Genomic DNA, 26,089 nt, shown 5'->3' with positions numbered 1-26,089 from the left:
TGTTAGGGATGTGGAAGAATGATAACGTTCTCTGATGCCAGCTTAATTATACTTTGAGTTAAGCTGAAGATAGGACGGCACGGTGACTTCAGGATTTTGAAGTGAGGGTGGAAGGTGGGGAGGAGAGCTGTAGGGGCCCTGAGTACCCCTGAGCAGCCCCGAGCCCCCCAGGACCTCCACCCATGTCCATGTCCCTGCCTCAGCCATGCCACGGGGGTGTGCAGCCTCGCCACCAGTCCTGTCCATGTCCCCATCTCCTGCATGGACCTTGGACCTGTGTCATTGCCTTGTCTCCAGCCTTGTCTCTGGTCTTGTGTCAGAAAATGATTTTTCTAAGTTTTTCTCTGTCAAAACAAAGCAACATGTGTTTTGCCTTTCTGCAAACAGTTCTTAAGTATTTTGTTTTCCCCAAAGGAAAGCCCTCAAAGTATTTTCCTTGTCTGTAGCTTTTATTTCCTGTGAACAAGCTTATTGCGAAATGCTTTCAGATGTGCACTTTGGTACACGTTTGATAGTTCTGTTTCTATTTTGTAGTTGCCTTTAGGCAGCAGAAATGGAAAAGCACTGTCTCTGTACAAGCAAAAATGCCTCCTTGCAACTTTGTACCTGAAAAATACCAAGTAAGTAATATATCCTCCACCTGAATTTAAGTAAGACTCCACTATGAGATCTGAGTGATAGGCTCATCGGCTCATCTGCTGTGAAGTTTGTCCATTGAATAGGACTTCTGCTATTTGCTTGTTTGTTAGAACCACAGTATAACCTCTAGATGCATTTGTGTGGCATTTCTGTAATTAAGGCTAAATTGTTGATTTGGAAGACTTCCAGGAAAAAATAAATGCAGAACAGCAGTCTTGTTTCAAAACGTTGTTTTGCAGAGCGCTCTATGTGCCAGAATTTGTTAAAACCTGTGTTCTGTGAACTAGAGCTGTTCCATTAGTCTGGATCTTTAGAAAGCATGAACAGATACTGACTTTTTTATTCCCGCCAGTCCTATTCATATGAACGTATGTTGAAGATTCGTGAACAAAATGTTTCTCCGGCACTGAGAACATTTTACAAGAAGCCTTTGTTGCTGCATCAAGGATATATGCAGTGGTTGTTTGATTATGAAGGACGAAGATATCTTGACCTCTTTGCTGGAATCGTTACTGTCAGTGTTGGTCACTGTCATCCGTAAGTGTGTTTGATTTACACTACAAAATACAAGAAGAGATGCTGCTGATAGTTTTGTTCTTTCTTAATCTGTGACACAGTTAGCCAAAAAAACAGAACGTAATTCACTGGATTTTCATGCCTTATATATTAAGGTCATTTCCCACTATGTTTTGAAGAATTCATTCATTTGATCTATTTGCTCATCCATTGGGCAAATGGAGCAGTGTCTGTATTTTCAGCATTAGTAACAGAGGCGGGGGGTTGCGTGGATTTATATGCATACACTGAATGAAGTCCCTGTGTCTCTCCTTGTTCTACCTGCAGGAAGGTTACTATGGCTATCCAGAAACAGCTTGCTCGCCTTTGGCATACTACTAATATTTACATGCACCCATCAATCCAGGAATATGCTGAGAAGCTAACTTTGCTTCTTCCAGATCCACTTAAGGTACTTCACTTCTGACAGGAGCAGGGATGGGGAAAGCTTGTGTCTGTTTATTGAATGAAAATATTTATTACATACATAAATGAGAGCCACAACATCTGCAGCAAGAAAAACCTCTCCAGAGACTGTCAGCTAAAGAGAGCGTGATGACCCTCAAGGCCTTTTCTTTGATTTAGGTACAGACAAGCATAATGACACAGGCTCCTCTTCTGCTTGGCTCTCTCTCTTCAGTCAACACTGTTAAGGAGTGTTGACTGGAGAAAAATGACTGAAGGAACTGAGACGTTTTTAACTACTCTTATATGTAGTCAGCCCTAACTTTCTTGATCTCACAAAAATTAAGAGTGAAAAGTATTTGACAGTATTTTATGTAGTGAGCTTTACTGACATTTAAGTAAGTAAACCATATAAATGTCAAAATGTCATGTGCCGTATGCACAGAAACAGTAAGAAAAGTACTGTGTTTCTTCAGGTAAAAGAAAGTGGTCATAAAAAGAGACGTGGTTACCAGAAGTGTGTGAAGCTATTGCAGTCTTAAAAAAATGGAAGAAATTGCAAAAATAAATGTAAATGTAAGGCATCTGCATAGCTTAAGCAGGGGAGTGACTGTCTCAGTCACTTCTGAAAATTAAATTTAAAAGCAGTGACGGTAGGATTTGAGCTGTTTTCAAATCTTAGATTGCTGAATATCCCCCTTAATTCTCAGTGGAACCCAATAAGCAACGTCTTGTTTTCCACTGTTATTTCTCTGTGTTGCGCTCCTTGTAACTAACACAGAAGGGTATTTTGCAGCCAATTTTACTGGTCTGAAGGTTATTCAGTTAGTCATGCTCAGTTTGACCCAAACACTTCTATTTTTCTTTGAATCATTGTTCCATCTTAGAAGTGAGACGGAAAACCTGAAGACTGCATGTCTTAAAAATCTTCTGTACTATCTGGTGTCATCATGATCTTTGTTCCCATCCGTAGTCCATGGATACCACTAAATTTACTGCAGAAAGGTCACTTAGTGGCAGTGAAAAGTGATTCCTCATACTGTTATAAAGTGACATATAAATAGGTGGTGGCCGTGCACTGTACTAATCCTAAGTGTTCTTCCACAGGTGGTTTATCTAACCAACAGTGGGTCAGAAGCCAATGACTTGGCGATGTTCATGGCAAGGCTATATACTCGTAACTTCGACATCATCTCTTTCAGGTAATGGTGGTATGGTCGATATCAAACCCACTGTGTGTGTGATGAGTCTCTATATGCCTAAAACAAGAAGTAACTGCAGACCTGCTGAGGACACCCTGTCGAACAAAGAAAATTAAAACAGGAGTTCAAAATTTGATGCAGTGTACTAGGACTTTTCTGCAGAGAAGGCACAATCTGTAATTTCTGCTTTTCTGACTTTGTAAAAAGATCTAGTCTTTATGTTCAGGCTGTGCTTCAGTGGACCTTCGTTCAGGGTCAGAGCAGGCTTCAGCAACTACTGCTCTCTTCCTTTGTTCCACCCCTGCAGTGCTCCACTTCATGGGGGCACCTCCGGAACAGCGGTGCAGTGAACCACAGCAGGGAACTGGTCTGGCTGAAAATTATCCGGAGTAAAGGTTTTTTGGTTTTGTTTGTTTTGCTGCCTTATTTTTCTGCCAGATCCCTGAACCACAGTTCACTGCACAGCTACACTAACAGCTCTTCTGGCTTAACTACAGAGGTGGTGCAGGGGTGAGAGCTATGTAAGAACCAGTGTAAGCAATTCTTCTCTTTACTTTGCATCCAAGGCAGCCACAGATATTAGAATAAAAGACCTTGTTATATGGAGCTGTATTTTTCTGCCGTTCTGTTCAATGGAACATTGGGCATCCACCTAGCTTGTATATTCTTCTTAACGAACTTCTGGTTTGCTTATAAAACTATCAACAAACCACCACGTAGTTTAATGATTGGCAGCATCTGTTTGAGAGAGCAGCAGTTCCCATGATTCAAAGAAGAGAGATGTTCGTTCTGTGGGGCTCAGGTGCTGCAGCAGAACTTTGTGAAGCACTTGCATAAAACCTGTCTGAATTGCTGTCAATTCCAGTCCTCATTCGCTTCTCCTTGTGAACAATTACAGCATATGAAATCACAGGAAACCAATGCAGATGGACAGTCATGGACCTTCCAAGACCAAAGCAAAAAAAAAAAAAAGGCAGTAGGAATATTGTTTTGAGCGTAGCAGCACACGCTTTTCCCAATAATTTATATCTCAGAGGCATGCCTTCTCAGAACTAATACTGCCACAGTCTCTTTTTGGAAATGAGTGATGTGCTTGTGCTTTGTCTGTTTGCACAGAGGAGCATACCATGGAGGAAGCCCTTACGCACTGGGATTGACATCTATTGGTCCTTATAAGCATGGTGTTGCCAATGGCTTTGGCTGTTCAACAGTGAGATTTTAATTTATTTTTTTAACAATCTAATGAACTAGCACTTTATTTGAACATTTGGATGGTTAGCAAATTTCTATCTTCAAAGTTCTTTATAGTTACTAACCAAACTGCAGTGTAGCTATTCCTGCAGTGTAGCTACTACTCTGCTGTGATATCTGCCTGCCTTCCTGTATTTTGCAGGTTTTAACATGCTTTGGATTATTGAAGCACTACCAGCAACTCTGAAAATGTTGCCATTAATCTTAGATAACCTTAACTGCTGACTAACTTCAAAACTTAAATATCAGAAGAAAGGAAGTCATCAGTTGAGTCGCTACTACAGGGATATCCTTGTGGGAGAAGCCTGCTATTATTCCACAAGTGTTCTTTGGAAAAGTCACTGGAACTAGATTTGCCCTTTGTCTCTAACCGCCTTTCTCTCTTTTTTTTTTTTTTTTTTTTTTTTTTTAATTAGAGTCATTACTGGGTATGATTAACACATCTCCTAGAACGATGTTACCAAATCTGTAGCTATTTCTCTTATGCTTGACAGACAATGTTACCAGATGTTTTTCGTGGTCCATGGGGAGGCAGCAATTGTAGAGATTCTCCAGTACAAACTGTTCGAAAATGCAGCTGTTCTGAAGGTTGGTCAATGAGAAAAGTTATTTGGTTTTTAGATTAGAGAGTAATAGGAGGCTGTAGAAGGCAAAGTATATGCTCAGGTTATTTCTACCTCCTCAAGAAAGGTAAGCATTCCTCAGTAGACCTCTAGTTAGGGTTTGCAAGGGCAACTAATGAAAATATTGCAGAAATCATGGGTATCTGCTTCTCACAGAAAAAAATATGGGCAGGCAACATGCCATATTCTTTTTTTTTTTTCTTTTTTTTTTTTCTTTTTTTTTTCTTTTTTCCCTGAAAATCCTAGCCTTCATTTCAAGCATTTGTCAAGATCAGCTCTGGTATTCAAAAAGCTGTGGTTCTCAAACCTTAGTGCATCTGGAAGTACTATTTGTTGATTGATATTTTCCGCTGCTTTGGAGTAATATAAATAGTAAGGACAAAGTGAAGCCAGTGATATGAAAAAGTCTTTATGAGGCAGAACATCCATTCACATACAGTGTGAAAGCTCCTCTACTGCTCTCCAGTTAACAAAAGTGATGGTATTTTTCCCCACTGTTTCAAGAGGCACTCTGTTGTTTTAATTCACATGCATAAAAAAATACTTCCTTCTTATCTTTGCCCTCCTCATTGAATGGATTAGCTATACTAACTTCTCTGTTCTTTATTTGTATACACTTATATGCAGCTGTATCCTCCAGAAGCCTTGTATCTGCACTAACATAATGTTCCTTATGTCTTATTCTGATGTTAATTGAACCCTGAAAAAGTTATCTGCTTATTCCTTTTGTTGATGTAGGTGTTTCACACTCTCTAACCTACAGCTTATTGTTACATCCTGTACAATTGCAGCCTGTATAATTTGTAACATCTCATTGTCTGGCAGCTTTGCCTTGCTGTTTTAGAACTGTTAGTCTTTATGGTATAAATGGTTTACGAGAAAATAAGGGACTCTCTCATGATATTTAGACACTTTTATGTATTTGAGAGGTGATATTTACCATATAGTCGGATAATACTTGTAGATGTGCACTATCATATTTTGAAATTGCTATTGTCATTTTAATTAAATTGTATTTAAAGTATTTTCCCTGTAAACAGGTGTATGTCATGCAAATGACCAGTACATTGAACAGTTCAAAGATACTCTGAACACTTGTGTGCCAAAGACAATAGCTGGATTTATCAGTGAACCAATTCAGGTAGGTAGTTTCGCATTTCTCAGTTGTGATATCACAAATATTATGAAATATTCAAATCTGGTGCTCTTTAGCTTCACCCTAAATATGGATGTCCGTTGATTTTATGACTTAAACACCTTAAACATTTGGAAGAATGAATGCGCTCTCTTAAAGGTTCAGCTTTTGTCACTGATTTTGGCAGAGCTAGAATGTTACTCATAAAGATAAACAAAGAATCATAATTAAGTGTACCTGCTTTTTCTGTATTTAGATAGCATGTATGGCATGCACTATTGTTTTGTATCTCAGTACCTTCTTCCAAATCTCATAGTGCTTTTCTATTTACTATTTCTGTAAACTTTAGCACAATTTCCTTTCCACCTCTTCCCAGACATGTTCTCCACTGTGTTTTTAGGAGCTCTCTAGCTGGCCACAGTATTCATTCTCTTGGTGTTTCACCCCAGTTACAGAACTGCTGTATATGTATGTGGTTGTTAAATAGGAGGAATGGAGAATATATCTCAAGACCAGGAAAGGCAAGAAAAAAAATGTGAGAACTGTGACCAGAGAAAACTGGAGCTGCTCTGTTTTTGCTTTTTCCTAAGCCTTCACATGTTTTAGTCTAAGAAGCCATTGCAATCAAGGTATAGAGTAGAATTTCTGGAAACATGAACAGAAACTGAGGAAACGGTATTCAAACCAAATTTACTAAAGGAGGGATGTGAATTCTCTGTTTACGTTTATCATGAAACACAGTTTATGGATTTCTCAGTGTGCAGGTTTTCAAGGTACTTGTTTTGGCAGTTTATCTTTAATCCACTCTATCTCACAGTGGTCCAGTTTACAGTATGGCCTCACAGACATTTGTATGAACACAGCTAATGGAACAGCAAACTGCCCTGTGGGATGGGAACGTGTGACCTGAGCAGAAACTATCAGAAGCAGTTTCACTGCTGAAGACTGAAATTTAAGACTACTGTTTTGCTATTACCTGAGAGCTGCTGGTATTTTTTTCTTACTGTAGAAAGATAGTCACCCAGTAAAACCACTCTTTCATTTTCTGTTCCTAAAGAAATTTTATTTTTATTTTATTATTTATTTGTTTGTTTGTTTATTTGTCTTGGCAGGGTGTTAATGGAGCTGTTCAGTATCCAAAAGGTTTCTTAAAGGAAGCATACGGGCTAGTACGGGAAAGAGGAGGTGTTTGTATTTCAGATGAAGTAAGCTTTTTCACAAAAAACTCTAGAATTTGGGGTACCTCTGAAAATCTTTTTGAAAGAATCCACATGAAGGCAAACTTGAAGCCCTGGAAATAAAATAAGCTGTGAAATACATAGCATTTCACTTAAGGCTAACATGATGCCTCTTTCCAAGCTTAGGTGCCTCATAGTTTTTACTGCCTTTATTCTGCAGCATGGTATACTAATTTTAGACATAGGTAAGGCTTGTACCAGGCTTGAGTCCTCCAGTTTTGGAAGAAGTCTAGAGTAAATTTACAAAAATACGCAACTAATAAATGCCAGCTGTGATGTGGTATTGTCACAATAACACTTACGGTTACAAGTGTTGTTTGCATACATTGGCAACTCTAGAACGGGGTTCTTTTGCTGTCCCTCTGCAAATACATTTCATAAATAAAATTTGCTTGCCTAAGGCCATTTTGAAATATTAATGAACTCTTCAAAGTGACTGCGACTGTCAAGCATTGTAGTGGTAGAAATCAGCAATTCTAGGACTGCAATTTTGAAATGTGGTAAGCAGCTGCATTTCCTCTCCGTTTTGAAATGGAAGCTGCAGCATATTTGTGCATTTCACCATGCCTAAGACATGGTGTGATGTTGGCTGTGTAACATGCAAAAGAAGAACCCAATTATAATAAATAATATTTTGTACAAAGCCACTTGAGTAAGGATCTTTCTATAATAGTTGATTCAAGGTATGGTTGCAGTGTAATGAAAATCAGCAAAAATTGAATGAAAAGAGAAAGAAGCCATATTGTAAAATGTGAGAAAGTGATGGGGGTTTTTCTGGATTTTTCCTTTGAAAGGTACAGACAGGATTTGGACGAACAGGCAGCCATTTCTGGGGATTTCAAACGCATGGTGTAGTCCCTGACATTGTTACTTTGGCAAAAGGAATTGGTAATGGCTTTCCCATGGCAGCTGTTGTTACAACAAAAGGTATAAGTGTTCTGTCCTGATAAGAATTAAAGTAGAGCAAATACAAAATGTACTATACCATAGTTACTTACTGGAGAGATGTGTATTCAAACAGCTGAGCTTTATTAATGATCTTGGTTTCAAGCTGTCTTTTGAGGTAAATGAATTGGTTTCTCATTACTGACTGGTTTTACTTAGAGCTCTGCTTGTACCAGTGCAAAGCTTTATTTAGATGGGGTAATTGCATAACTGAAACAGAGATGACCTTGTCACAGAAATCCTGAAAAGAAATACCTTGTAAGAAATCCTGAAAATCTTTGAATTTTCTGTTTTAATAACCAGTGCACTAAGAGAAGACAATATGTTAGCCAGCTACTTGATTCGTATGAATGACTCACTGAGTCTGGTTAAGAAAATTTGTAGATGTTGGCCCAAGGAGACAACTGACTAGATTATTTTAAGGTGTGACCATTTTAAAGTCTGTCTTTAGCATCTGTTAAACTGTAGTTTTGGCAATATTATGGTCTGTCACTTTGGAGAATCAGGGTAGAAGCACAGCAATATTTTAAGTTAACACAGGTAAGTACTGTTACCAAATGTAAAACAACTGTAAGACTAATTAATGGTTTTTGGTTTTGTTTTTCTCTTCTAGAGATTGCAAATTCTTTGGCTCAAAACCTTCATTTCAATACATTTGGAGGAAACCCTTTAGCCTGCGTAGTTGGAGCTGCAGTTCTTGATGTAGGGAGAACGTTATGAATTGATGCATTCCAAGCTTTTTCTGGATAAAAACTGCTTGCATTTGTTCTTATTATAAAGTTATGTGTGGACAATTTTGTAACTGTATAAACACATAAAGTATTATTTATATATAGGCAGGGCACTTTATGTGTAGGAAAAAATACAAGTTCCTGATTAGTTCTACTGCAAAATTTTCATCCCTTTAGCAGGAGTAGGAGTCATTTGTAGTCTTCATCTTGGACATTACTTTGAACCTATCTGAAGCAAGTCTGAAGGGGTTGTCAGTTAGGAAAAAAATCAAATGGAGTTGAAAGAAAATGAGTTAAGGAAAAAAAAAAGGAAAAGTATCACTTTAACTTTTGTAATTCTTTTTCTTATGTGCATTTTATTAAAGTACACTTTAAGTTTGTAAATTAAGTTGTGCACATCAGTGCTGATAGCTGGTTGCATGTCAGAACTTTGATGAATAGAGCAGAGTATGAAAAATTGCATTTAAAAAGCATTGATGAGTGTTGATGAATCTAATTAAAGCACTCAAGCTGTTTCCTAAAAGGCTACCTAGTACCAATAGGTATGCCTTGTCAAGTTATATACTTACGGTGCTGGAGAAAGTTTTAAAATATTTTGGGTAAGATTTTGAAAATAATCCTGATGGTCAGGTATTTTTCATCTATGACTGTGTGTGAGCATGAATTACTGCAATATGATTATGGAATAACAAGTAAAATGTGCAAAAGGATGGAGCAGCATCAAAATATTATGTTCAGTTTTAATCTGATGCTATTAGTGGATTGGAAAAAATGAAATACCACAGTAGTGAAGGTTTTTAAATACCACAGTAGTGAAGGAACATAGTATCTGTGAGCATGAGAGGATGATGTGTCATTGATCTTACAGGGTATTAAACAAACAGATGTGTTAGAAGCTTGTCCTGCAACATTGTCATTGTGCATCATTTTACCCAGGCTATTGAAGAAGATCATCTACAAAAAAACAGCGAGGATGTGGGAACATATATGCTACTGGAGCTTGCTAAACTACGGGATAAATTTGAGATTGTTGGAGATGTCCGTGGCAAGGGACTTATGATTGGGATAGAGATGGTGACAGATAAGGTTGATCATTTACTTTTTTCCTTAATTCCTTTCAATACCACTGAGTGTTTTACTTAAAAAAGTGGAGTGAGAAAGCATTGCTCTGGCTAAAAATGAGCCAGAACATACCAGCATTTCAAATATCTCACAAGCTTTATGTAAACAGTGACTTGTGCACTTTAATTGCATAAAGCCATTTTAGAAAGCAGATTAAATTATGCAACTGATGTTTTCAGACAGGGATAGGAGTGGGATATATTGGAATAACTGGAATATGCATCTTTTTCTTAGAATTTATAAATCTAGAATTTTATAAATTTATCTAAGTTTAATGTTCACTTTCCATAGGACACTCGCCACCCTCTTCCAACTGAAGAAATCAGTGAGATCTGGGAAGATTGTAAAGATATGGGTGTTCTGATTGGAAGAGGAGGACTCTACAATCAGGTATAGAACTTCTGGTTAAATTAACTATACTGATTTTGCCTGGTTTACAAACCAAGCAGGAGCTATTTGATTCTTTTCGGAAACTAGTGCTAGAACTAGTTAGAAACTAGTGCTCAACTAGTTCGGGGCACACTTATCAAAGAGGCCTTGGTCCCAGCTCTGCAGTTCTATTATTTTTCCATACCTATGGTTAGATAGTGTGGCAAAGTGTAAGCACTGACCTAGAAGGGCTGCTATAACCTGTGTTCTTTCCCTACAAGTATAATGATGTCTTTTTTTTTTTCTTTTTCCTTCTCAGACATTTAGAATTAAACCTCCTATGTGCATCACTAAAAAGGATGCTGACTTCGCTGTTGAAGTAATTCATACTGCATTAGAGAGACACATGGAAAGAGTAGCTGCAAAGTAGACTCAACTTGTTTCTGTACATGAGATGCAATTGAATGAATCCATGATACTTGCCATCCAGACTCTGCACTAATCTACACAGGACAAGAAGAATCATAGTTTGAAGATAAAATGTGTCAGCATCATAAGACTACTCTTACAGAGCCAGACTTCAAATAATGCCTCTAATCTGTTTTGTAAAAATACTGTTCAGTACTACAGTTGTCTTTAACAATGCAACAGGTGACACTAGGACAGAGTGGTTTCATTCTGCTGCTCTTTGTTCCTTACTCTTTTCTTCTGCTGTTCTTTCTATCTCACTTGTTTCCTATGCACCAGCACACGTCCTCCACCAGGCTACTGTCACTCTGGAGGTGTTACAGGTACCACCATGGAGTGCCTCTTGCTCCTATGGCCTTGTTCCTGTGTCTCACAGCATTTGCTGTTTTCACAGAGACAACACAAACGCCTTCTTAACTGAGCTTTGGCATGTGGTGGGACTGTTGCAGAGCCAGCTGTGACCAGTGCAGGGTAGTCCCTGACCACCTTCCACTGTGGTCACCCACAGCCACCACAACCTTCCCTCTTACACTCAATACTCAGGAGCATTTGTAAAGACAGACAGTGATGAAGTATTTGACTTTATTTAAATAAGAAAAATAATTAACTCAAAGGTAACAATGCAGGGTTTAAGTCTCACCCTCAGTCCCATGATGTAAGATTTCACACAGTTATTTGGGCTAGGAACCACTCTGAGGAGAACATAAGTGCAGGTTTCAAACAGTGCTAAAGGTGTTTACCCTTACTACAAGGAAGCACTGTAATTTGTGCACACTAAAAGCACAAAAAAAAATAAAATCTGTGCACACTAATTGTAAAGGTTCTAATTACACTCATTATTTTTTATATGGGGCTCTAATCCAGTCATCATCCTCTCCAAAAATGCTTTTATTTTCCTCCTGCTGCTTTTAGGATTGCACAGCACACCAATTAGTCATTTAGCAAGATGCAAAATCTGGCTGGGGAAATAAGGTGCAGCATTTCTTACATAACCACTTTTGGGGAAAAAAAAGAAGTTCATTACCTCCCTCACTCTCAAAAAATATATATATATATGTAATTGCTGGCTGTTAGCAAGAACTGTACATTAGTCATTTTACTTTGGTTCAAATTGTAACATTTGAATAATTTCTTACCCCAACAATGGTACTGTGTTCTGCAATTTTGTCTGATGAGCTGAAATGTTACAGCAACTTGGATAAGGCAAGATCATTGCTTTTATCAGCTCTCAGGGTTTACTATCAGACTGGAGCCCCAACCCTCCCTGAGCATTGCATTCTCTAACTGCATTCACAATTTGATTTGTAAAGTTCTTTCCCACACTTACACTCCAAAATCAGGTGTTTGTCTCATTTTTTTTTTTTTTTAAGTGCTATTCAAGTTGAAGCAGATTATGCATTTAAACAGAGGCATAATACCAGCTCCCATTTTGTTTTTCATTAGAAATCAAAGGAATAAATGTAGACAGGTGTCTCTAATTCACACCATTCCCCAGTCAAATGGGAATATGTAAGTTAAACGTGCTGAGGGACAGACTTCCCACATGCAGCTCACCTCACATACATTAACACCAACTTCTCAGTTTTCATCCCCCTCCTCCCTACTTATTCCAACAAGGTTTTTTGTCCCTCTCACACACACCTGGCATGCAGGTGCACATACAGAACTAATAGGGACGGCCAAAGCTGTGATTAACCAGCTTTGTCATCTTACTCTTTTCTCTTTTGTCTGCTAATTAGTTTGAAAAGGCCACTGAGGATGGCAGAAAAGCCTGTTTTTTCCCCTTGTCCTGGATCATATTTCATCTTTAACAGATGATCTAAGCAGCAGAGTCCATTCTTAAATCAGTTTTCTCTCAAAAAAAATAGCAACGTGTTAAAATAATTTATTCCTTCTGCATAGGTTGCATCCATGCAAGTTTCAACAAGAATGCAAGGCAACTAGCTTTAAATCACTATTTTTTCCCCTTCAGCATGAAATCTGCTGGAAGGGTAAGCCAAATTCAGTCAGTAAAGAACGGCTTGTAAAAACAAACGAAAGCACAGGTTGCTTCACAAGGTAACGTTCCTTTTGTTACATTTTTTTCCTTCCTCCTTCCAAAGTTGGAGTTGCCTGCTCTGTTTACCTCAAAATACAGGCAATACACACTTCTCCATTTTGGGAGATTTTTTATGTATGTTTCCAGAGACTGTCACTGTATCTAAGTTCTATCTGTTTTTACGTTTCTCTTTTTTGCTTCTGGTGTGTACAGCTCCATTTACAGTTGGTGCTTGTGTTGCTTTTGCATGTCCTGTCAATTTTAGATGTTCAAACAGTTTATTTCGGGATGGAAATGCACAGTTGCAGGTTACACAGTGAATGGGAACTTCATTCTACAAGGGAAAAAAAGAAAGATTAACTTTTTTACAGAATGCATAATAAATAGAATGCACCAACTGGTTACACGTAGCTTTTCTTAAACAATGAAATGTGATTAAGTTGTTTGTTTCTATAATTAAAATCCAATTACTGATTAACAATAAAAAAACAAACATTACAAATATGGCCTCTTAGAATTTTAAGGAGTGCTAAGTAAAGCCTAGAACAAAACAAAAGCTTTTCAAATCCCATTTATGATACATTAGATTACATTTGATCTCACCTGACTAAAGAAGACTATACACATACTACTTTCATTTCTGAAATTTACTGAATTCAGTATGTCTTAGCTCTAGTCAATATAAGAGTTCACTCTTACTGGGAATCATCAATATTGGGAAAGATGCAAACGGTACTGACTAATGACAACAGCTGTCTTGTCTACTTTTTGTTTGTTTAAACTGCTTTGAATACTGAGATCTTGCCACTCTCTTAGAAGTGAAATTTAGTCCTACTTTTCTCTGCAAAGACAAGATCCGATGTTCCAATATCCCAGATTCTAATAAAAATTACAGGAAGAGAAGTCACCTGTTTAAATTACCAAAAAAACAAGCAGTAAATTGGAATAGAATATTTGTCTAGAATTCAAACCAACAATCCTGTTTGCAATTACATGTTTGTAATTAAATTACATGATTAGTAGCATTACTAATTTGACATACCGTTGTTGGGTGTTCTGAAGATGCCTTGGCAGACTTCTTTGCATCCTTGGCTTTTTTACCTTTAGGCTTAGCACTGCTGATAGACAAAGAGAAAGCAAGATCAGTGCACAAGATATTCAAATTAACACTAAAGAGTAGTCTTTCAAAGCAAAGTTTCTCCTAATTTCCCCAGTTCTTCCTTCGCACAACACAAGTGTGTTCAGAAGAAAAGAACTGTCATTTATATGATCAACTGTCAGTCTGAAGATTCAGCTAGATGATGGATCAGATGCTGGTAAATGTGTGGCACTGATTTGCAGTCTAATACCTTTTCCAGAGTAAATCCTAACACTCCTTGGTTTGTACCATTTTTATTCAACTCTGATTTAGTGGAGTAGACCTCCCAATTTACTTGGCGTGAAAAATCTAGACTTAAATCTAGACTTGTTTAACAGTATCAGACATGACATAGAATGTCAATCACTGCTATATAGCAAGTCAGCACACCTTTTCACTTCACTTTGTGCTTCATTTACTTGGCTGCTATCTTCTGTAGCACTTCTTTCCTCTGACACAGCACATCTTTGTCCATCATTTACCAATTCCTCTGCTGTGTCCTTGTCCACACATGGCACCTCCTTTTGCTCAGCTGTTTCCTCATCAGCACTTTTATCAAAAGAGTCCTCATAAATCTGTCCAAAGAGAATAAATGCAAGTAAGCATCTTTAAGTTCATTAGTGATTATGTTTATACTGTTATACTCATTTACCTCAAAACATGGGTGTAACACACAAAGCCATCAACCCTCTGAATTTTACACTGTGTTTTCAGTGAGACTGTAACAGCTAAAATCTTAGTTCCCTTTTCGAAAGATGAGACCACCTGTGATGAAGGGAAGAAACACCAATAAAACAGCCTCAAAAGCTACAGAACATAAGAACAAAGGTAGCTTTTAATTACTTACAGAGTTAATCACAGGGCTCCCATTTCACATTATAAGATAGTGGTTTTGTTTACAACTTTGCCAAATGGTAATTGTTTAGGCTAAAGTTTTTTGTGCCAGATGTGTGCATTAGGACACTTGGGCCAAAATTACTCTACTGATAGAAGCTAAACACACTATTTTCCCCCCTTAACTTTTGAAAACACTGCTAAACTTCTCCAAGTACCAGAACACAAAGTTTGAGTCAAGACTAAGTTTGGCAAAGGTCTATGTCTGAGCATGTCTGAAACAAAATTGCTAAAGTCACAAAAGCAAGATAATTAGGTTTGACCTAACACTATGTTATTGCATATACCACCTCTAGTATGCAATATAAAACTTAACTTGTGGACTTAAAACTACCTGAAAAAAACTTGGCTAAGCTATTTATTTACCTCTAGGAAAACAAAACAAAAACCATAGTGACTCCTGCACTCAGTAAAACTTCACAGAGGATGGAAGTTACATTTCCAGAAGAATCTCTCTGCACAAGAAGGTTCTAGCTCACCTATGCAAGAGTGCCACCCATGTTCTGGTGGGTGGCATTACTGGTTGTTTGCAATGCAAGCAAAAGGTGGAATGGATGTGTTCACTCCAACAACCACACAGTGTCAGTAAGATGCCAAAAAAAATAATTTACCAACAGTACATTTTACCAGGTCTAGCAGCCAAAGCAGAAAACTATTACCAAACAATTAAATTGCTACTGCACTAGAGCCACTGCTCGTCTTTCTTATCAATTCCTTGTGTTCACTCTTTATCTGCGTGTTTCCCTGTATTTCCTGTATCTTTTTTCTTGAAACTTTTTCTATCTCTTTTCCTTACACTTCAGCCCACAAGCTTTTTGGAACCAGCACTACATTTAGTAGGACCTGTACAAACAGAATAAAGTTATGTTTATGAAACATATTATCATATGATGTGATAAAAAGGATTGTAAAGTTCCCTGAATTTCATTAAGTCTGACTCCCTACCGTCATTGTTTTCTGTTTCTTCTTCTGCTTCTTGGAGAGCCTGTAAAGATAAGAATGCAAAATGAACTCTTTGAAAGAAAGTGAAAATGAATACAATTTCTAGAAAGTTATGAAGTTATATTTTTGTTTAACATCATAACATGGTATTAGAATAATGGCCACAACTAGGAAACGATTCATATCTGTAGTGAAAATAACAGTTCTCCTAACTATTCATTGAATTTAGAAAAACACTTATTCTGTTCAGACTGAACAGAAAGGTAGTAATGAGCTAGTTGGTTTTATGTTTTTCCAGTCAAAAAATGAAGTTGTACAACTTATTAAATAAATTCAATTTAATTTCAAGTACACTCATTTTCTGCGTGTGCCAGCACCCAACTGACAAAGAGTCCCATAACTACATCAAAAAACACTGGGCCTGTAGGATGTTCCCATCTGAAAAATCTGACAGCTGAACTCAGCCATACTAATGCATGCATTCTATTGATACTCTTACACAAAGAAATATTTTGAATTTCACAATATGAGTTCCAACATGATAATAAATTAAGTCAGAAGCTCTCTTTAGCCCTTCAAGTTTTAATTAAATCATTAATCATAACATAACTAAAAATAATTTTAAGTACTTTTGTTTGGGCATCTCTTCTGTTTCTTCATCCTCTTTAGTATCTATTCCATTTGCATCATCCAAAGATGCAGGAAATTTCCCTTCTTCTTCTTCCAGTTGCTGTCGTAACAGTGCTACCATCTCTCGATGTTTCTTTGATTTTTCATGGTTCTTCATGCTGTGAAGACCAGCAAATAGTTACTACAGGTAGCTGAGCAGATATTGTTGCATTTGCAAATAAATTAATAACTGGCCCATTATCCATCCTGCTAAGAATGGAAAATTACACCCTGACAACGTCTCTACTGGAAAGAAGACAATGACCATGATGTGAAGTTCGAGTCCTTAAAAGGCTTTTTTAAAAGTTAAAAAGCAACAACCCCTGCCCCCAGCATGAAGAAATTCCCAACCATACACACACACACTTACGCTTTCTCAGTTTTGAATGATTTGTCACAAGCAGGGCAGTAGAGATCATCAGCAAATTCACTTTCTTCAGCCTCGTCACTCAGTTTGTCTGAAGAAACAAATGGGGATTGGAGAGACAAAGTCAGAGGACCAATTTTTGAGTAAGTTACTCTTAAAACCCCAAGAAAGTCACAATACTAACATTCAGCTTCTTCAGTATTGCTGATGTGCAGAGAAATCAAGACCATATCAGCAAATCATACATTAGCATAAATGAACAGCTGTAGCTTGATGTCTTCTCATGTTCCATGGAAAACATCAGAAAGCCAGCCTCTAACCTGGCACACCTCAGTTGGAGGCACAGCACAGGACTTGCACCAGAGCTGCGAAGCTGTGGCTTGAGGTGCAGTGAGCCAATATTGACACAGCAACAACCTGCCACAGCTCATACCACCACACCCCATACCTTCGATGCCTTCTTTTGTCTCCTGTTCTTCTAGTTCATCATCATCTGATCCATCTCCAAATTCCTTTTCATATTGTGCCTCCATCTCTTGCAGTTCCCTCTCCAGATCTGACATAGTTATCCAGCTCTGCTCTTTATACTGCTCAGCAAGCCTGTAAGTAGAGTAATACAGTAACTTCTACTTCACATTTATGAGCTGGGAAATACAGAAACTGTATTATTTAAAAGATAAGTTGCTCTTCTCCAGTATTTCAGGAGGGCCTGGAAATCTAAGCAAGTACTTGGTTATGTCAGTGGGCATACTGACACTGCAAGTAAGGAGGTATCAGCATAAGCAGATCCTGCTCGAATGTCAGGCAGGAAAAGTACTGCAGCATGGTAAATATCAAGCTCACAGCGGGAAAAGTCTGCTCGATCCTAAAAGAAGTACAGCTGCTTTTACCTGCTACACGATCCCATGTACATTACAGCAATGCAAAGCCCACTAGCACATTGCTACTTGACTCTGTGCTACAAAAGCGTGCTTGGTATACTACAATACAATTTTTTAAAAGGTTACACTTGAGACCAAGACTAATAAAGAATTTTCAAGGATTTTTGAAAGAACAACTGCAGCTATCATTAGAAACTAACTCTACATGGCACCCACATGGATAGTTGTCCAGGTTTAAAATAAACAATTTGTTCCACATTTACATACTTGGCTTGTTTGAGTTTCTGCTGCCTCCGCAATTCCTCTGCTTTCCTAAGTTTTTCTGCATTCTGCTCTTCTACAAGTTTTCTATGAGCCTGTACTCTTTTATCCCTTTTACGAATAAAGGCTACCAGCTGACGGACCAGTTCATTCCTCTCTTTCCTTGCTTTATCTCTAGTTTTCTTGTTCTCTTTTTCCATTGCTCGTTTCTCCCAGCGGTTTGATGCTTGTCGTGTGTCATATTCTTCTTTCCATGCAAAGGTTTTCTGAGTACAGAAGCTCTGCCAGTATGCATAGAAAGGGTGGACTACCTGTTAAAATTAAAAAAGAACAAAGCACTTTATTAGGGAGGGGGCTAAGAACTCACCAAGGTCTTTTGTAGCAGTTTTGCATAGAGATTTCTATACAGGCCACTGTTTCTTCCCCAGAGTATAATATAAATAAATCACAGGAAGGTTTAGAGAAACCTGTAGAGAAATCTTTAAAATTTCACAACGCAGCAAGCCAACAACCTGTCTATTAAACTATTCTAAACTCCAGTTTCTAGAATTATCCCCTTTTAGGAATGGACCATGCTAACGCTAGTGCTCAGTCACTTATCTTTGCTGTATTTTTCCTTTCAAACGGGAAAGCAAAACCAGAATCAGACATTCTGTACATAAGCAGACACGTGTATTGTGTAACAGCCACTGTATCACATTACACCAAAGGTCATCCGTACATTTCTATCAGCGGCCAACAACCAGCACAAAAAGACCAAAAAAACATATGGCAAACACAAAATATTGATTCTCCCCACTATATTCTCTCTGCTTCCAGAACGAGAGAGAAACTGTTTAATAGCCCTCAATCCATTTTTCTTTTGTGAATGTTTAATATTTATTTTCCTAATTTATGTAAATTTTTGGCAATATAGAGTAACACAGAGCTGTGACTTGTGCAGTTCAACGAGGATTTATGTGAAGATGCACTTACTCCTGTTTTGTTGTGTTATATAACTGCAGGTTAAAATGATGCCCTCCAGCTCTCACATTAGAAGAAACAGCAAATCATCTTTCCTTATTCTCCTTTCTTCTACTACTCACGAGCAAAGACTGAATTACTAAGGTTGCATAACAATTTTTTGTTTTATTCTCTATATTCCTCTCCAAATAATTACTAACCTTCTGCATTTTGTACATTTGGGAAACAAAATATGTCTGAATTTTTTAAAAAACTATTTGCCCATTAAACTGACTTTTTACTACTTATTCCTGCTCACTACTGTTCTGTATTTTGGAGCACTTCACAGCATTAAGTCCTGTTCTTCAATTTAACAGTTTCACATCTCTTCTGCCAGTATTTCTTCTTCTCCTTATGTCACTGGTATTCATTGGGCTACAGCTATTATCTCCTCAACACTAATTTCTAACAGCTTATCTACATGTGAATGTTCATGGCTGTGGGCTCTGGCAGGTAAGTAGCTATTAAGTTTTTCTCTGCTGCCACTAAAATCCAGCTATATATATCTATGACATATATACATATTGGACATTTTGTCCAATAATCTAAGTGATGATAGACTATTAGCTCAAATTTGTGCTCTAGAAGGAGGAATTTTCTGTGTAGAAAGATGCAAGGCCATCAGCTGATGACAGGAACCACCTGTCCCTTCACCAGCTGTATGAGCTGTGAGATTTTCCTCCTCCTCTGCGGCTACCTGAAATACAAGGCCACCTCAGTCCTCACTCCAAAAGACTACAAACCAGCTCTTGCTGAACTCTCAGGTGGATTTTGCTTTGCTTACTACATATAATTGGAGCTGATTGCTTCTGTTTCTGCATCTAACTGACCTAAAATTATTCTCTTCTCATGAAGTCTTGTTAAGTCACAGACATAAGAATATCTTCCCTGACTGCCTCATGTTTTTTGAGTCACCTCTCAAACTTTCTGGGAGTTAACTCTGTAGGCTGAATCAGAGAACATTCACACCAAAAATTTTAAAGCCTCTGTACAGTTTTTGTATCTCCCTTCTAAATGTCTTTTCCCACCATACTCCCACTGAGCAGAAATTTGGCCACAGCAATTCTTCTGACTGTCTCTTTGAATATAAGCAAAGAAGGATTAATAAGTTTCTGTTTAAATAAGTTTACCTTCCCTTAAATAATTCCAAAAATCACTAGATCCCATTAAAAAAAAAAAAAAAAAAAAAAAAAAAAAAAAGCAAGCATTCAGCTTCCAGAACAGAGTGGACAAGGCACATGTATAATGATGCTGCTTCTAGAACTACAGCCATTTTGGCAGTTACTAGTTGATAGCATTAAAAACAATTTTTGGTCTATAATCATATTTATTCCATGGTTTCAACACAAGGAGCTCCCAAATGATGTTTCAAGATTTTTCTAGCAACAGATAGATTTCAACAATTTCATAGACACCTAATATGCTCTCCCAAGGAAATATTTCAATTTTTAAGCCATCCTGTAATGTTTCCTCAAATTCAAACACCCATTCTGGCACTTCTTAGTCTGATTTGTAACAGTGTTTCTAACTCCAGCCTAGTTTTGTAATGTCAGAGTTTCTCTTTTTTAAGGTATGTATCATTTTATATTTCATAAATAATTCAGCACACAGTACAATGCTACTAAAAGAGACAGAGAGAAGTAGCAAATTAGGAGGAATATTTGTGAGTACAAGGAAAACAAATATTACTTTACTATTTCAATGCAGAAGAACTAGCAACCTTTAAAAAACAGAAGTCTGATAGAATACAACAAATGCTTGATAAACCAGATGGGAAGAATTCAAGTGTCCTCTACGCATTATTTTCTCCAGATAAGGCAGGCATGCGATATTCTGCAAGTTGAATCCTACTATAGAATAATTGTAGATGACAGGAATATCATAGCTGGAGCTCGCACGGCAGGTCAACCAAATATCTCATTGCCTACAGGCTATGTTATGCAGTGAATGAGTTTTATTTTTCCTAAATAAGGCACAATACTGTATGCTAATAAGAAGTAATACATTTCTCTATTTCTCTATCTCTTGCTATAATGTATATTTATTTGTATTGTATATTGCAATAGAATACTGGTGAACTACTCTCATCAAGATGTAAAGAGAAAATCCTTTTGTGTTTTTTTTTAAGGCCTTGTTCCAGCAAAGCTTAACATTGCACTTAATTTTCATTGGCATAATTGATGGTTAGCCCTGTGACATGTTTGTTTGCCAACCTACCACTACCACTAAAAGCCTGACTACTAATACAGTCCAACAGGAAATGACACTTTTGATTCACCTAAGTATTATGAATCATATTGCAAGCACTTCCTTTATAGTAATGGTCTAAGAGACAGTAGATATTTGTTTTTAATATTCACCTCAGAGATCAGGAGCCTTTCCTTTGATTTCAGTGTGGCACAAAGTAATTACAACTGTGTTACTTTTAGTTTATTTTTACAGTTGTTCTTACCGTATCATAGTCACTTTGGGAATATCCAAATGTAGGGAATTCTTCAATATCTTCCTGGGTCATATACTCCATTTCTTCTCTTACAATCTGTTCAAAAACTCGTCGATAGACTGTAAAGAATCCCTGAAATTAATTAAAAAAAAAAAGTCTATGATTCATTCTATGTTACTCAATAATAAATGCACAGATGTTCAGCTACATTAAGTAGCATATTTCAGAAAAAATTACAATTCAGAGAAAATTACAGTTTCCAAGAGCAACTTGCAATCAAGTAAAGGCCTTGTAAGCATTTTCTCAGCAAGACCCTTCTGTTTAACAAAGTTCCCATCCTCTCATTCCTCAGCGTCTGTCTCTCTCAAACTTCAAACACCTGTATTAAACTTTGAACAAACAAACGAACAAAAAGGATACATCATGCAGATGTTGATAAGTTTCTAGGTACACAGGACCAAGCTTTGAGGAAGTTCCAAATACAAAATTTGCTAAGAATGTATCCCAATTGTATCTTTATTTTTTTAAATTAAGATGTTGCTAACTCACTCCTACTGTAGTAATGCAAAGACATAAGGACTTTCTCTGAGAGGAGTTATTCTAATCACCTAGAGCTTGTTAAATTATGATTATCTTAAAATCCAACAGGGAATTCAATTATTGGAAGAACACTTCACCTAAGCACTCTTATCATATTATCTTTCCTTAGCTTGAAGCATTCTAGTTTGTTAAAGACATTACTGAACAAACTGATGCTATGGAATGCCTCACTATACAGTGTATGTAAGTAACATAGACAAACCCTGTAGTTGTACAGTTCAGTTAGGAATCCTGACTAAGTAATTTTTAATAAGCAGGAATCAAAGCTCGCCTAGATAACCAGTGTGGATTAATACAAACACTTGTTATACCACCTGTGCTCAATAACTCCATGCATAGCTTGTCAACACTAAGCAAATGCTGACATTTTTCTTGAAAATTAAATTGATTCATTGAAGATGAACTAATTCATCACCTTTTCGTCATCTCCGTATCCAGAGTAACAGCTGACAGTGAAGTAGCGCAGCAGATCCAGACTATCATCTTGATAGTCTCCATCAACCCCTCCTTTCAGCAGGGCCTCCCTGTGGTTATCATACCTAACAAAAATTCATAGCATCAGTAACGTAAGGAAACAGATCCCAGTATGAGACAGGTAACAGCACAATCTCTCGATCAGTAACCCTTCTCTTTATGGGAAACTTCAGCTTCCCAGGCACACACTGGGAATATCATACTGACAGAACAAGCAAGCCTGGGAAACTCCTACAGCATGCTGAAGATTAACTTTTTGTCACACGCACCGAGTGAGCCAGCCAGGAAGGGTGCTCTCCTGGATCTGTTGTTTGAGAGCAGGGAAGGCCTTGAAGGAGAGGTGATGGCAGGTGTCTTGGCCATAGTGACCATGATGAAATAACGGAGTTATTTTTGATGTGGGGAGAAAAAAGGTCAGTGGAGTTACCAACCTAGACCTGAGAGAGCAAACTTTAAACTTCTCAGGCAGCTAGCTAGCAGCGTCCCCTGGGAATCTACTCTAGAGGGTTTAGGGTCCATGAGAGCTGGTCACTGTTCAAGAACCACCTTTTAAAAGTCCATCAGCAGGAAGTCCCACTGTGCCACAAGTCAAGCAAGTGGAAAAGAAGCCTGGACTGGCTGAACAGGGAGCTCCTCCTGGGACGAAGGCAGATGGAGAAAATTTATGACCTCTGGAAGCCAGGTCAGGCTTCACAAGCAGATGAGAGAGCTGCGGTTTGCAAGCGTGGGAAGAAAACAAGAACAGCCAAAGCCCACCCTGAGTTGACACCGGTCACCGTGGTGTCAGACAACAAAAAGGCTTTTTCAATTATGTCAACAGCAAGAGGAGGTCTAAGGAAAACACTAATACTTGGCAAAGGTGGCAGAGCCTTTTAAGGCCTTTTTTGCCTCAGTTTTTAAGAGTAATGACAAATCTCAGGCTGCCTGATCCTCTGAATTAGAGGACCATGACTGTGGGAGCATTGGCTTTCCAGATGAGGTCACCAAAATTGAAACAGCTCTACCATCAAAACATTCATAAGTCCATGGGGCCTGACAGGATTCACCCTGAGTGCTGAAAGAGTTAGAGATGTTACAGCTGGACCCTTCCCAACAATTTACCAGAGGTTGTGGGAGTCTGGGAAGATCCCTGCTGGCTGGAAGCTAGCCGATACTCTACTTTTCTACAAAAAAAGCTTGAGAGAGAACCCAGAAAACTGTTGACCTTAGATTAGCCTCAAACCCTTGAAGAGTTATGGAGAAGGTTGTCCTGGATGCTACTGAAAGTCAGTTAACGAACAAAGAAATTATCAGGCATAGTCAATCACGGGTTCAAGAAGGTGAAGTCCAGCCTTAGTACTTTGATCTCCTTCGGTGATAAGGTCACCCACTTGGTGGACGAAGGGAAGGTGGAAGACTTAATCTTTTTGGATTTTAGGAGGCATTTGATACTGTCCCTCACAGCATCATTCTAGACAAATTGTCCAACCGTGACATGAACAGGTTCACACTATGCTGGGTGCTCAGTGGCAGAGCTCAGAGGGTTGTGTAGTGCGTGGGGCTGTGTCTGGGTGGTGGCTGGTCACTAGCAGTGCTCTCCAGGGCTAAATTCTAGGGCCAGTCCTGTTCCACATATTTATCAATGATCTGCATGCAGGAGCGAAACACATCCAGCAGGTCTGCCAGTGATAGTAAACTGGGAGGTGCTGCTGACAGCCTGGAAGGATGAGAGGCCTTGCAGAGGGGTCTAGATACCTTAAAATATTGGGTGATCATCAACGACATGAAGTTCAACAAAGGAAAATGATGAATGCTGCACCTGGGACAGAGCAATGGGACACAGCTACAACCTGGGAGATAAGTGGCTGGGGAGCAGGCCAGCAGGATGGGATCTGGGGGTGCTGGTCCACAGGAGGCTCAATGTGAACCAGCAGTGTGCCCTGGCAGCCAAGAGGGCACTTTTTTCCCTCTTTTTAGAGAGAAAAAACCCTGGGTCCTACCTCTTGATATATCTCTTAAATATCTCTTGACCTTTAGTTTACCTACTACGACTTTACCTGCAATAACTATAGTAACAATTTCCCAACAGAAACCTAGCACTAGCATTTGAGCAAGCTGTTTCAGTGAGCTTTCAGAAACGAGGAGAACATCTAAACCACCCAAAAATCGCACGCACACACACACACACAAAAAAACACCATAAATTAGCATATTTCAAGTGAAAAACACTACTTTAAGGAAGGACAAACTTAGTACCTATGTGTTCTTGACTGCATAAGATAGATGGACCGATGCTTCAGCCCATTTGAAAAATGTTATGCGGAGCATTTAACTTAGCAACCTCTTAAAAGGAGACGCATGTGCATATCTCAAATTAGGGCTGTTATAGAAACATAGGTAGGAAAGACTAGGGTTATACCACGTGAGCAGAGGGATACCTACATTAACATGCAAACTGCTTCCCACCCTAGGAGGAGGAAACTGAGGCCAGCACTAACACATCCCCAGGGAACGTCCTCAGTGTCCAAGCCCTACACCACCTCGCAAAAACACAGCGCGAAAGGTGTGGGTCTGCAGCTACGCCTCCTCAGGAAGCTTCAGGCCTCTCAACTACTGGTTTGCTGGAGCAAAGCACCACGAAGGCTGACTCCAGCTGCTACAGAGGCCCCACTCTCACCACCAGCAAGGCCAGGAGGTGAATTCAAAGAAGAGGGGGGAAAAAAACGCACACGGGGGGGTGAAAAACGCACATTTTGCAGTCTGCCAGGAGGTAAATACAACTCACCAGGCTCTCTCCTGCGGGTCACTGAGCACATCATACGCCGCCTGGATTAACTTGAACTGTTCTGCAGCTTCCTCGGCGTTCTCTAGGTTCTTATCTGTGAAGTAATTTATTGAGTTTTACACAGAGCCTATCAGCAGCCCCCATCACAAGAGCTGAAGGAACCAGGGCCGAGCGCTGGGCGCCACAGGTGCGGTGCCCACCCTCCCCCGCGCCTCCACCCGGCCCCGGAGGCACCTCGGAGGCTTCCCCGGAGCCTCCCTTCCCCTCCCTTTGCCCCTTCTCGCCCCACCGCACACCCCACACGGCCGGGGAGGCCGAGACCGGGGCCGGGGCCGCCTGGCTGGGGCCTGCGGCCGGGCCGCGCCTCGCCTGAGCCCGGCGTCCGTACCCGGGTGCCAGCGGAGCGCCAGCCGCCGGTACGCCCGCTTCAGCTCCTCCTCGGCGGCGTCGCGCCGGACACCCAGCACCTCGTAGTGGCACCGCATGGCGGAGGGGACGCGGGGCGGGCAGGGGATGGCTGCGGGGAGAGCCGGCCGGCCGGCAGAACGGGCGGAGCAGGAGGAGGAGGAGCCGGTGGAGCCATAAGGAGCCCGAGCAGCGAGGAGGAGGAGGAGCCCCGCAGAGCTCCTCGCATCGCCCTGCCCAGCCGTGCTGCGGGGCGGTGCGAGATGGGCGCGGAAGGGGTGGGAGGCTGCGGGGAGAGGCTGAGGTGGCTGGGTTTGGTCAGCCCCGAGCAGAGCAGGCTGAGGGGAAGCCTCATGGCAGCCCGCAGCTCCCTCACGAGGAGCTCCCTGCCAAACAGGCAGGCTCACTGATAGCTCCCCGAAAGCTTTAGGGAAGTACAACCCCAAATCAAAAGGTGCTTCAAAGCTGCAGTGTGAGGTTAACAACTTTTAAGCACTACTGGAAACGTATTTAAAGCTTCTATATGGA

At 39.5% G+C, this 26,089-nt stretch overlaps 2 protein-coding genes across 5 annotated transcripts; one reads left to right on the top strand and one right to left on the bottom strand.

Moving 5' to 3' along the window:
* The first annotated feature begins 519 nt into the window (after positions 1-519).
* On the top strand, positions 520-11,294 carry AGXT2 (alanine--glyoxylate aminotransferase 2). 2 transcript variants are annotated; one of them, XM_032206039.1, is made up of 13 exons: positions 520-620; positions 992-1,176; positions 1,483-1,606; positions 2,707-2,801; positions 3,918-4,011; positions 4,547-4,640; positions 5,716-5,816; positions 6,923-7,015; positions 7,843-7,975; positions 8,607-8,695; positions 9,661-9,810; positions 10,138-10,236; positions 10,535-11,294. In XM_032206039.1, exons 1-13 carry the CDS (start codon positions 585-587, stop codon positions 10,643-10,645), a joined length of 1,404 nt encoding a protein of 467 aa, XP_032061930.1. In that variant the 5' UTR covers positions 520-584; the 3' UTR covers positions 10,646-11,294. The 2 variants fall into 2 exon arrangements, with proteins under 2 accessions (XP_032061930.1, XP_032061931.1); XM_032206040.1 differs by lacking the exon at positions 6,923-7,015.
* DNAJC21 (DnaJ heat shock protein family (Hsp40) member C21) lies at positions 11,252-25,665 on the bottom strand. 3 transcript variants are annotated; one of them, XM_032206036.1, is made up of 12 exons: positions 25,545-25,665; positions 25,157-25,250; positions 22,334-22,457; positions 21,328-21,450; positions 17,880-18,184; positions 17,180-17,331; positions 16,735-16,822; positions 16,325-16,483; positions 15,699-15,738; positions 14,250-14,434; positions 13,764-13,839; positions 11,252-13,055 (listed from the first exon to the last, which is right to left on the bottom strand). In XM_032206036.1, the coding sequence occupies exons 1-12, from the start codon at positions 25,639-25,641 to the stop codon at positions 12,891-12,893; spliced, it is 1,608 nt and encodes a 535-aa protein (XP_032061927.1). In that variant the 5' UTR covers positions 25,642-25,665; the 3' UTR covers positions 11,252-12,890. The 3 variants fall into 3 exon arrangements, with proteins under 3 accessions (XP_032061927.1, XP_032061928.1, XP_032061929.1); XM_032206037.1 differs by having other exon boundaries at positions 13,764-13,836; XM_032206038.1 differs by lacking the exons at positions 11,252-13,055; positions 13,764-13,839; positions 14,250-14,434 and adding an exon at positions 14,443-14,624.
* Positions 25,666-26,089: the final 424 nt, after the last annotated feature.

Source organism: Aythya fuligula, chromosome Z, assembly GCF_009819795.1.
Source record: "Aythya fuligula isolate bAytFul2 chromosome Z, bAytFul2.pri, whole genome shotgun sequence".
Lineage (NCBI taxonomy): Eukaryota > Metazoa > Chordata > Aves > Anseriformes > Anatidae > Aythya > Aythya fuligula.
The sequence above is the reverse complement of the archived record's forward strand: the minus strand, read 5'-3'. Positions and strand labels throughout refer to the sequence as shown.

Coding starts and splice junctions, on each gene's coding strand:
- AGXT2 (XM_032206039.1), top strand. CDS start 585: ATGCCTCCTTGCAACTTTGTACCTGAAAAATACCAA. Junction 621..991: donor TTGTACCTGAAAAATACCAA/GTAAGTAATATA, acceptor TATTCCCGCCAG/TCCTATTCATATGAACGTAT. Junction 5,817..6,922: donor TTATCAGTGAACCAATTCAG/GTAGGTAGTTTC, acceptor TTGTCTTGGCAG/GGTGTTAATGGAGCTGTTCA.
- DNAJC21 (XM_032206036.1), bottom strand. CDS start 25,641: ATGCGGTGCCACTACGAGGTGCTGGGTGTCCGGCGCGACGCCGCCGAG. Junction 16,823..17,179: donor GACAAAAGAAGGCATCGAAG/GTATGGGGTGTG, acceptor TTGTTTCTTCAG/ACAAACTGAGTGACGAGGCT. Junction 16,484..16,734: donor TCATTCAAAACTGAGAAAGC/GTAAGTGTGTGT, acceptor TGGTCTTCACAG/CATGAAGAACCATGAAAAAT.